The sequence below is a fragment of the Lolium perenne genome, chromosome 6 (assembly GCF_019359855.2).
Source record: "Lolium perenne isolate Kyuss_39 chromosome 6, Kyuss_2.0, whole genome shotgun sequence".
Lineage (NCBI taxonomy): Eukaryota > Viridiplantae > Streptophyta > Magnoliopsida > Poales > Poaceae > Lolium > Lolium perenne.
Window position 1 is genome coordinate 170,270,030 of NC_067249.2, and position 11,943 is coordinate 170,281,972.

Genomic DNA, 11,943 nt, shown 5'->3' on the forward strand with positions numbered 1-11,943 from the left:
ATGAATGACATAATAGGCATCTGGACTTAAAAATCCGGGTGTTGACAGACGAGAATAGCGACGCATCTTTGGCTCGATCTTGCGTGTGTGTAGTTGTCACTAGGTGGTCCAATGAGCTATTTGTAATTCTTTATTTCTCTTGAGATTGTTTCAACTATTGTTGATTATCGATAGATCGGTGAAGTTTTCGTAAAAGAGCCGACAATTATTCTAAGATGCTCGAACCTTCATTTTGACCGTTCGTTGTTGCACTTACATTTTAACCATTTGTAGTTGCACCATGTTGCCAGGACTTGCCGTCGTCCGCGTGGTAGATGCATCCAGTGGTGGATCCACATGCAACTTGAGGGTGCATAGGATCCCATGTAGAAAGATTTTTTTTTTTTGTAAAAGAGCATTTGTTTCACCATGTATGCACTAGTGGAAAGATGTTTGTTATCCAATGTGGCACACGTATCACGTATGCATCCGGTCGCTGAATGATCTAGCTCCATCGATGGATGCATCACGCTCCACGACAAGGCCCTCTTGCCTGGACTTGTTTGAAAATAACTTTCTAGAAGAAGGAGCGGCATGAAAAATGTTACCATCATCCAATACGAGAGACCTAGATCAGAATATTTGTACGGAGCTGAAGATCTGCATCGGCGACGCATTTAGGGCATCTCCAACCGCGCGATCCAAACGGACGCGCTGGGCCGTCCGTTTTGGGCCGTTTGGGTTGTAAAAGTTTGGAATACTGGTATTAGGGTCTACTCGGATACCTCTGCCGAGCCCCTGATGTTCATATATATATTGATTCAGGTTACAGACCGAGCCAGGTTACAGAAGATGAATCGTATTTGTTACAGACACGACTACAACTAAACAGATCGTATCTGACTAAATCTCTATTGTCTAACACCCTCCTTTAATCACAACTTGGTTAAGTCGAGATTATGTTTGAAATTCTCAAAGGCTTGATAAGGAAGTGGTTTTGTGAACCCATCTGCAACTTGATCTCTTGAAGGAATAAACCGAATCTGTAGTTGCTTTTTCATCACTCGTTCTCTGACAAAATGAAAATCTATCTCAATATGTTTGGCCCTAGCATGAAACACTGGATTTGCTGATAAGTAAGTAGCTCCAAGATTATCACACCATAAACAAGGAACCTGTGTCAATCGCACACCGAGCTCAGCAAGTAAAGACTGCAACCAAATAACCTCGGCAGTTGCATTTGCTACAGACTTGTATTCTGCTTCAGTGCTTGATCTAGAAACTGTTGCCTGTTTCTTTGCACTCCAAGAAATAAGGTTGGGACCAAAGAACACTGCAAACCCTCATGTGGAGCGACGATCATCAGCACAACCAGCCCAATCAGCATCTGAGAAGGCACTAACCAGTGTAGAATTAGACTTGACAAAGGTAAGGCCAACTGTCATAGTATGTTTGACATACCGCAGAATACGCTTAGCAGCAGTCCAATGCATAGTAGTGGGGGCGTGCAGATACTGACATACTTTATTGACTGCATAAGACAAATCTGGCCTGGTGAGTGTAAGGTACTGCAATGCACCTACAACACTTCTGTATTTGGTGCTATCTTCAGGACCCAGTAATTCCCCTTGAGCAACAATCTTCTCTGAAGAGGACAGAGGTGTAGACACTCCAGTGCAATTGGACATACCAACACGTGTGAGAATCTCCTGAGCATACTTGGACTGACTCAAGACCAATCCATTAGAAACCTTCTGTACCTCAACGCCCAAGAAGAAATTAAGATCACCAAGATACTTGAGTGCAAACTCCTGACGCAAATCCATCAGAAGAGCATCTGTTGCAGCTTGCGAGGAGCTAGCAACAATGATATCATCAACATAAATGAGCATGTAGATTGTAGTGTTGCGCTTATGATAGATAAACAAAGACATGTCAGACTTGGAAGCAACAAAACCAAGAGTAATGAGCTTACTACTCAACCGTGAATACCAAGCTCGAGGTGCCTGTTTCAACCCATAAAGCGCCTTGTCCAGTTTACAGATATAGGTGGGTTTGTCCTTATCTTCATACCCTGGTGGCTATCGCATATAGACCTCCTCTTCCAGAACTCCATGAAGAAACGCGTTCTTAACATCTAACTGTCGCAGACTCCATCCCCTAGAAACAGAAACTGCAAGGACAAGACGAACAATTGCAATTTTGACAACAGGACTGAAAGTATCCTCATAGTCTATCCCATAGCGCTGCTTAAAACCTTTGGCTACCAGTCTGGCCTTATATCGATCAATAGACCCATCGGACTTGCGTTTGATTTTATAAATCCAGCGACAATCAATGACATTTTTACCAACATGTGACGGAACCAACCTCCATGTGTTATTCCGATGTAGAGCATCAAACTCCTCATCCATAGCATGTCTCCAATTTGCATCTTGCAAAGCATCAGAAACATTGGTCGGCTCAGCGGATGTACAGGACAAAATCCATCGTACGGTGCCATCCTTGTATGTACGAGGTTTGACGATCCCTTTGGATGCTCGTGTAACAGGGCGAACAGAGGGAGCCACAGCAGGTTGAGCAGAACCAGGGGGCACAGAAGATCCGGCAGCAGGAACAGAGCCTGCTTGGACTGGCGAGGATCCAGACGAATCCGGAGTGGCTGTAGCCGACGGTGTGCCCGAGGAATTGGGCGTCGCGGGCGAGAACGCGGACGCAGAAGATCCGGGGTGGGCGGGAGAATCTCCGCTGCGGGCCTCAGACCGCGACGTGGAGGCTTGCCGATGGTGCGCAGAGGTGTCACTGTGGCGGCCTGACGCGGCCGTGGGCGCCGCGCTGCTGCTGCTGTCAGGCGCACGATCCGAGAGGATTTCCTCCGATCCCGACGTAGATGCTGGCAGGGAATCAGCATCGGATCCAGTGCTGCTGCTGTTTCCACCTGAAAAGTCAGAAGAGCCTCTAGAGCTGCTGGATGCACTGTTTTGAGCGAGATTTTCACCGGCAGTAATATTTTGGCGAGCTGTATCCTGTAGAACAACAGAACCAGGTCTATGCGATGGATCAGTAGCATGAGTATTTTCCATATGTAAATCATCAATAGTATCATGCCCTTGCTCAAAATTATGAAGTGAAGGATCAAGCAAAAGAATCTGTTTTCGAAGGAGAGCACCAGCATTGGGATGTAAATTTTTGAAGGGAAAAACAGATTCATCAAAAACAACATCACGAGATATATAGACTCGACCAGTGGATACTTCAAGACATTTAACTCCCTTATGTCGTGGACTATAACCTAGGAAGACACATTGTGTAGAGCGGAAAGCGAGTTTACGTTTATTATATGGGCGAAGATTTGGCCAACATGCGCAGCCAAAAACTCGAAGAGATGAATAATTTGGATGTGTACCTAGGAGACGATGCATGGGTGTGTCGTTATTGATAACTTTGCTGGGGAGCAAGTTTATGAGATATGTGGCAGTGAGGAAGGCTTCATCCCAGAACTTTAAGGGCATGCCAGCTTGAGCGAGAAGGGATAGACCAACTTCAACAATGTGGCGGTGTTTTCGTTCAGCGGCGCCATTTTGCTGGTGAGCATGGGGACAGGACATGAGATGGGAAATTCCCTGTGTTTGGAAGAGAGAGTTAAGTTTGATGTATTCTCCCCCTCCATCAGATTGTACTGTAAGAATTTTTCTGTTAAATTTTCGTTCAACAAGCTTCTGAAAATTCACAAAAGCAGCCAAGGTATCTGATTTTTTCTTAAGCAAATAAATCCAGATAAACTTGCTATAATCATCAATGAAGCTTACATAGTAATCATGACGACCAACAGAAGTAGGTGCAGGACCCCATACATCAGAGAATACTAACTGAAGCGGTACTGTAGATACACTAGTTGATATAGGATAGGGTAACTGATGACTTTTAGCTTGCTGACAAGGATCACATACTAACTCATGACTAGATTCTTGAATACAAGGAAGTTTATTTGTGCTAACAATATGCCTAACTATGACGAACGAGGGGTGACCTAAACGACTGTGCCACCGAGACTGGGATGGGGTAGTGGTAACAAAAGCATGCTTCTGAGGGCTTGATGACTCCAATGAGGAAATAAGGGGATAAAGTCCACCAACACACCGTCCTTTATGAATTATTTTCTTGGTGACCTGATCCTTAATCAAAAAGAAGAAGGGATGAAACTCTATGAAAACTCTATTATCATATGTGAAACGATGAACGGAAAAAAGATTTTTAGATGCATTGGGGACATATAGAACATTGCGAAGATGAAAATTTCGAGCATGGTTATGAACTATTGATTTACCAATATGGGAAATAGTCATACCTTGTCCATTGGCAGTGTTGACCTTGTCGTAGCCCTTGTAGGTGTCCCTCATAGACAGGTTATTGAGCTCTCCGGTAATGTGATGAGTTGCACCAGAGTCCTGGTACCAGTTGGTGTCCACACCATAGGCGGCGTGGATCTCTTTGTCACCATAGCTATCATCCTCCTCATAACGGGACCAGCAGTCTTTTGCATAATGTCCTTCCTTATTGCAGATTTGGTAAGTGGCATTGACCCATGGTGTAGTCCGGCGGCGACCACGGCCACGTCCTCGACCCCCTCCCTGAGGGCCACGACCACCTCCACGGCTTTGAGAACTAGGACGCTCATCACGGCGCCAATCCCGGCGCTCATCACGGCGGTCGTCCCGGCGGTCACCACGATCACGGGGCTTGCCAGAACCGGAGTTGGAGAAGAACTGAGGGCGACGCTGGCGTGATACGACGTTGGCAGAGGTTTCAAACTCGTCAGATGGCGATGCATTGAGCATATCTTGGCGCTGATCGTATGCATGAAGCTGGGAGTAGAGCATGCTCAGCGTGATTGGTGTTGTAGCAACACCTAGAGCGGCGACAAGGGAATTGTAGCCGCCACCAAGCCCGGCGAGGATATAGGACACGAGCTGGCGATCTTGCAGGGGGTGACCGGCGGAGACAAGCTCGTCGGCGAAACCCTGCATCTTGGTCAGGAATTCAGAAGTAGTCATCTGCAACTTCTTGGTGTTCGCAAGCGCCACGAGCAGATTGGTGACGCGGGCTTCACTCTGAGCCGCGAACATCTCCGCTAGAGCTCGCCAGACACCGGCGGCGCTTTCAATCCGGTGGACATGGGGCAAGATCTCAAGGGAGAGCAATTGAAGAAGATAAGACAGGACAGATTGGTCCCGTGCAAGCCAGGCTGCGTATGCCGGATTGGGCACCGGTTTCGCCTGATCATCTGCGGTCTTCTCGGCCGCGGTTGGCGCAAGTTCTTTGGGCGGCTCTGGGTCGGAACCATCTAGCAGGCCGACGAGCTGTGCCCCGCGAATAGCAGGGAGAACCATGGAGCGCCATAGAGGAAAATTGTTCCTGGTAAGCTTTTCAGACGGAGGGTTCCCGAGATTGATCGGGGTGAAGCTGCTTGAGGACGCCATGGCGAGCGAGCTGGGGCGATGCCGATCTAGAACGGCACAGGGGAAAAAAATCCGTTGAAGGTCTGCGATCAGGTAGACGAGGCGGAAGAGCCTGCTCTCGATACCATGTAAAAGTTTGGAATACTGGTATTAGGGTCTACTCGGATACCTCTGCCGAGCACCTGATGTTCATATATATATTGGTTCAGGTTACAGACCGAGTCAGGTTACAGAAGATGAATCGTATTTGTTACAGACACGACTACAACTAAACAGATCGTATCTGACTAAATCTCTATTGTCTAACATGGGTGGCCGAGCGGACGCGCGGACGCGCGTCCGTTTGGGTCGCGCCCTGCGCCCAACGCGGCAGGTTTGGGTCGCGTCCCCGTACAGTACTTTATCTTGTAAATCCACTATAAAAACACAAAATAAATTGTAGAAAATATATAAAATAGTTGAAATGCTCAAAATTTATTACACATTACATTGTCCACGTAATGAAGGATAAAGTATTATTCAAAAAAAAATGAAAAACCGATACAAATGATCTAGGCTTCCGGATTTCCTTCATCATCGTTGTTTGCAGCATTGTTGCCTACATGCTGCCAGACGTGCTCGATCAAATCTGCCTGCAGCTGGTTGTGTACAGCTAGATCTCGAATTTCATGGTGTGCATGAAGAACTTCCTGGAATGATGCCGGGCCACGTTGAGGAGTAACCAACTCTCCCTGACCCTCCCAGTCATTATCATAGAGTGAATCGTCCCGCTCTACCTCAACAATCATGTTATGCATGATTACACATGCGGTCATCACCTCCCACAGAGTTTGCACATCCCAGGCTCTGGCAGGGTGTCTGACGATAGCCCAACGAGCTTGAAGGATGCCAAACGCCCGCTCGACATCTTTCCGGGCTGCCTCCTGCTCTTTGGCAAACCTTGCCTCCTGCACTGAGTTGGGTTTTCGGATTGTCTTCACGAGTGTAGCCCAAGGTGGATAGATACCATCAGCAAGGTAGTACCCTTGGTGTAGTGGTGGCCATTGATCTCAAAATCCACATCAGGGGACTGACTGTACGCTAGCCTATCGAACACCGGAGAGCGCTGAAGCACATTGATGTCATTGTGCGAGCCAGCCATTCCGAAGAATGAGTGCCAAATCCATGTATCATGTGAAGCAACAGCTTCAAGAATGACTGTGCACCCCTCAGAATGGCCACTGTATGCCCCCTGCCAACCAAAGGGGCAGTTCTTCCACTCCCAGTGCATGCAGTCTATGCTGCCAAGGTATTGTTCTCCGAAAGAACCAATCACAGCTCTGCAAAACCTGTACATCGATTCCAAGCCGGTAGACTCACTCATGCGCGTGTACTCATCTACGAAATCGCCGGCAACGCCCTATGCAAGCATCCTAATCGCTGCCGTGCATTTCTGGTACGAAGAGAGGCCTACCTTGCCAATTGCATCCACTTTCGCGTGGAAGTAGTCATCGTAGAGCTTGACGCCATCCATTATCCGGCAGAACAACGGTCTGGACATCCGAAAACGATGGCGAAACAGGGCCGGCGTGTACAATGCCTCGGGGTGGAAGTAATCGGTGAAGAGCTGGTCCTGGCCGCGTTCTCTTTTGCGGTCCAAGGCGGCGGCGCGCCCCGGCAAGGACCCCCGGTGCACGGGGATCTGCGAGACAATGTGATCGTGGATGATCAGCGCAGCATCCGTGAAAAATTCGTCGTCCGAGTCCTCGTCGGACGACGTGTCGATGAAGTTCTTGAAGAAGTAGTCGTCGTCGCTGTCCACATGATCTACAGATGAAAATGGACAAATTTTAGTATGCCCATTTCATCGAACACGTCGCACGCGGAGGCCATCTGGTGCGTCTGTACGGACCTGCAGGCCATGGCCGTCTCGGCCGACTTGCGGTCTGCAAACACGGTGCACGAGAACTCACCTCCGGCGGCAACGGCGCAGCTGCGAACGGCGGGAGGTCTCGCGACAGTGGGAGGACAGCGGCGACGGCGACGGCGTCCTCCGACTCTGCTACGATGCGGCGAAAGCAGCGCGGGGCCGCGACCTATGCTTCCGCCCCGCTTGCCGGCGTGTCGGCGACGGTGGCGGCGTCGACGCCTCTCCCAAATTGCCGGTCCTTGGCTGGCGGCGGAGCGGCGGGAGATGTGTGCGAGGGGTTTGTGTTTTGGGAGACAGACAGGCGGGCCAGGGGCGGACAAGGGGAGGACGCGAGCGACCAGCATCCGGCGTCCGCGGCCACGCAAACTCGTCCCAGATTTGGGCCGGGTTTGGGTCATCCCGGACGCCGCGGCCGTCCGTTGCTGGGCCGCGTTTTTGTCCGGCTCGTCCCAAACGGACGCGCGGGCGCGGTTTGGGTCGCGCGGTTGGAGATGCCCTTAACAATGTAACGACGCCCACAGGTGAACGTGACATGGTGAGCTGCGATCAGGATGCACGAAGTTCCGTGGAACGAAGATGATAAACCCCTACGACCGCGGCAGGCATGGACCGAACTGCGAACAAGAGAAAGGGCATCCTTCGGGGCCGCCATCTCTCGTCTCGTAGCGATACGGCCCCAACCGCCACCATGTGAAATGTGATCTGCCATCGCCCATTTCGATAGGTACGGCAGCAATCCAGCTGTTCCTGCACGGCAGCATACGGCTCGTCGACGTGTACGAAGACCGTCGGCTTGGCGTCTACCGAGACGCAACTTCCTGCAGTTGTCTGCATCCCGGTATCATATAGCTGTGCCTCTTCTCAAAATTTTATATGTGATCCGTGTATTTGGACTGTAATGTGTCGTACGGGGACAGGGCGCATCTTCCTCTGAACATAACGTCGTGTCCGTCGTGGCAAAATGTTAACATAACGAGCGCGACCATGTGTGTTTTGTAACCACTTGCTTGCGTGCATGAGGCTATAGCCAAATTGAAGTTGAATTGATCTTGGAATCTTTTAAAAATGCGTTTGGTGATCCATACTATGGTTCCCAGCTTGTATGGAGCAGAACAAATCGAAGTAGTGCTACTACTAGCATGGACGTACTAATTGGACCGGACCACAATGGTTGAAACTTGGAAGATGTTTGGTGATCCCGTATATGACACCTGAGCTATCTAAACATACCACTGTTAACCATCTGCCTTATCAAGGAAAAAATACTTTCTCATTCCATAAAAGGTTGTTAAAGTTTTGTTTAAATTTGGATATTTATCTAGATCGATATATCTAAATATAGATAAACTTAGAACATCCTTTTATAGACAAATGTACTAACATGTATCCGATAGTGCCCTGATTTACACATTTCAAGTTAAGGAGGAGCGAACCAAAGCATAGCATGGTGGCAGTGAGCTGTTGATAGCTTCCAGCCTGTCTGAGTTTGAGTCTACATGCTCACATTGTGCACATAATTACCTCTGTCAATAACACATCGCTGCTGATTTCTTCCCAATATGACCAATCATTATCTTATTTTTAAAAATTTAGGATCAGTAAAACACATATTTTTCATTTCAAATTAGGGAGTAGTAAAACACAGATTACTACTGTTGCAGGGCATTCCACATATCCTTGCAAAATTACAGCGCAACGCCCGTCGCATCTGCTCCAACTATAAATAGCCCTCACCGCAGATGAGCAGAATCGCACCACGCACTCTCGCCCGCCCGACAACAGTGTATACATTCTCTGGCTATCTCTGCAATCTCCCGTTTCCCTTGGTGGATCGTTTGTACGCGACATATAAGTGTGCGTGAATGGCGTCGAGCATTCTGTCCCACGTCGTCTCCGACCTCTGCATCGGCAAGCCGGCGGTGCGTGTTCTGCCGCAGTCGACTCCCATCGCGGCCGCGCTCGCCACGCTCCGCGCCGGCGCCGACCCCTTCGTCTTTGTGGACGCCGCGTCCTCGGACGCGAAGAAGACGGCCACGGCCGTGTCCGTCGTCAAGGTCAGCGTCGCCGAGATTCTGTGCTATGTCTGCGGCGACAGCGGTAATCTCGTCGACCCCGCCGCCGCGCTCAGCCGGCCCGTTTCCATGATCACGGCCGCGGTTGGTGACCACGGCGTCACTCGCCGAGTAGACCCACAGACAAGGTGAGTACCGTCAATCGCGACAGCCGCCGCCCTAGCTTTTTGATTCCTGTTTTGGTCGTGACTGTCTCTCTCATTGCATGACGGCAACTAATGGTGTTACGGTACTTAGCACATTTTGGACTAAGAAACTGATCGGTCTAACTTTGCAGCCTTCTCGACGCCATCGACGTGCTACTGGCCAACAAATCGCACAGCCTGGTCGTCCCGCTGCACGCGCGCGCCGGCCGCAAGAAGCACCACCATCACCACGTCTCCTCCTCCTCCGCCACCTACTGCGTGCTCACGCAGCAGGACATCGTCCGCCACCTCTTCGGCTCCATCTCCCACTTCTCCCCGGTCGCCGCGCTCACCGTCGCCTCCCTTGGTCTCATCTGCCGGGACGTGCACGCCCTCCACGTCGACGACGACGCGCTCGATGCCATCCCGCTCCTGCGCACATCCATCGCGCATGGCACCGCCGTGGCGGTCGTCGCGGACGACAACGCGCTGGTCGGGGAGATCTGCCCGGGCGTGCTCGGCTCATGCGACGTCGAGTCCATTTCCGCCGCCTTCGCCGCGCTCTCCACTGGCGACGTCATGACGTACATCGACTGCTACTTCTCGCCGCCCGAGTTCCTGCTTCGTTCCGTCAGAGCCCGGCTCACGGAAAAAGGGCTCGACGCCATGCGCGACCTCATGGACGCCGCTTACACGACGGACGCTGCCGCTCTGTCCTCGTCGACGTCGTCATCTGACGAGGACTCGCCGCTGGCGCGTTCCGGACGCGCGAGGAGGATGTCGTCGGGAACGGGAAGCTTCCGGTGGCGGTCGACGGAGGACGTGGCGGCGTGCCATACTGGGAACTCGCTGGTGGCCGTCATGGCCCAGGCGCTCGCGCACCGGGTCGGCCACGTCTGGGTCGTCGAAGAAGTCACCGGTGCGCTAGTCGGAGTGGTGAGCTGCGCCGATGTGCTTGCTGTGCTCCGGAACCATCTCCGTCCGGAGTGCTATTCAGATGAGTTGTGAATTTGTGATCGACCATTGTAGTCTGCAGATGTACAGGCATAGCTAGGGCCCATAGATTTTCCGCCTGTGGGGAGTTGTTGGTTCCAGTTTCTGTCAATTTCTGTAACCAAAGAAGATCTTTTTTGAGTAAAATACATCAAAGGTAACTGAACTTGAGTCCCTTACTTTCCTTGGTCTCTGTACTTAGCAATACGCAATATACGGTCATCGAAAACGAGTTAGAAGCTCATCACCGGTCAGTGGAGCTAGTATGCATCCGTATTTGCTGACGTGGCGAGTGAAAGGACCCCAAATTATTGCAGAAACACCCCTAAAACCTACTTTTCTTCTACAAGATTCCCTCAAAAGTCAAGGTCCAACCGTCCCCTACCTCCAGGCTCCAGCTCCCATGGCCTGGCTCGACACATCTCTAATTCTGGTCGCCAAATCCGTTGTTGTTCCATCACCGATGCAACGTCCCTGTCAAGAAGCTTCTTGCTGCTGTGTGGAGGAGGTTCACGTTGAGGAGGTCCCGCGCCAGCGCGGACGCGCTGACCCTGGCGCCGGCAACCGAGCAGAGGGTGCGCCCGGTCGTCGTTCCGGCAGCACAGATGCCGGTGCCCTCCTTCTCAGCCCCAGGGGAGCTGGGGAGAATCCGAGGACACGCCGCCGGCCGCGCTGTTGAGGGAGCCGCGCCAAGAAGGGATCGAAGACCGCGTTGCCGGAGTAGCCATGGAGAAGATGGCGTGTACCCTGAGTGAGGCGCGGTTTCCCCACCCACGTTCCCTATGACGTGCTATTGTACGCAGCGCTCCCGTTCAACTCCCGCGGTGCAACGCGAAGGCCCAGCTCACCGGGTTGGCCACCGGTCTGGAATGCACCATGGGATTTAGGGGAGGAGCAGCACGCGTGTGTGAGCTATCTGGGTGTGGTCACGTTTGATTGGGAGCGGAAGGAGGTGTTGGGAGGGCCGGTATGAATGGCGATGGTGTGCTCTATCGGTGGATCGACCGGTTAGTCACCGTCTTCTGAAGCTCCGCCGACCGGCGTCGATCTGCAGCTGCAGCACGTGCACGTCCCCGCCCGCGCGCTAGCCTTCTTTAGCGCCCAGACGACCTTCCGAAGACGGAGGCACCTTCCTATGTTGAACCGTTTCCTCGAGCCGATCCCGCAGCGCAGCCCAGTTCCGGTCGCCGGCGCGGATGAGCGGGTGGTCGCCTCCAGCTGCTCCGTGGTCGCTGACCGTCGCCGCGAGTTCCAGGTAGCCGCGAGTTCTAGGTCTCCCTCTTGCCCTCCGTTAGCCTCTCACCGCCACTTGCGCGCGCCGTCGGGTGTTGCCGACACCGACCGCATGATGGAGGACGGCAACTGCATCCTTATCTCTTTATTGATGATTTTAGTTTATGCCTTTT

General features: G+C 51.6%; 2 protein-coding genes across 2 annotated transcripts; one reads left to right on the forward strand and one right to left on the reverse strand.

Moving 5' to 3' along the window:
* Positions 1-1,322: 1,322 nt before the first annotated feature.
* LOC139832555 (uncharacterized) lies at positions 1,323-5,459 on the reverse strand. The gene is made up of 3 exons (XM_071822339.1): positions 4,328-5,459; positions 2,076-2,917; positions 1,323-1,985 (listed from the first exon to the last, which is right to left on the reverse strand). The coding sequence occupies exons 1-3, from the start codon at positions 5,457-5,459 to the stop codon at positions 1,323-1,325; spliced, it is 2,637 nt and encodes an 878-aa protein (XP_071678440.1).
* A 3,649-nt stretch (positions 5,460-9,108) lies between these two features.
* On the forward strand, positions 9,109-10,692 carry LOC127306950 (CBS domain-containing protein CBSX5). Its single transcript, XM_051337650.2, has 2 exons — positions 9,109-9,547; positions 9,697-10,692. Exons 1-2 carry the CDS (start codon positions 9,210-9,212, stop codon positions 10,550-10,552), a joined length of 1,194 nt encoding a protein of 397 aa, XP_051193610.1. The 5' UTR covers positions 9,109-9,209; the 3' UTR covers positions 10,553-10,692.
* The last annotated feature ends 1,251 nt before the right edge of the window (positions 10,693-11,943 follow it).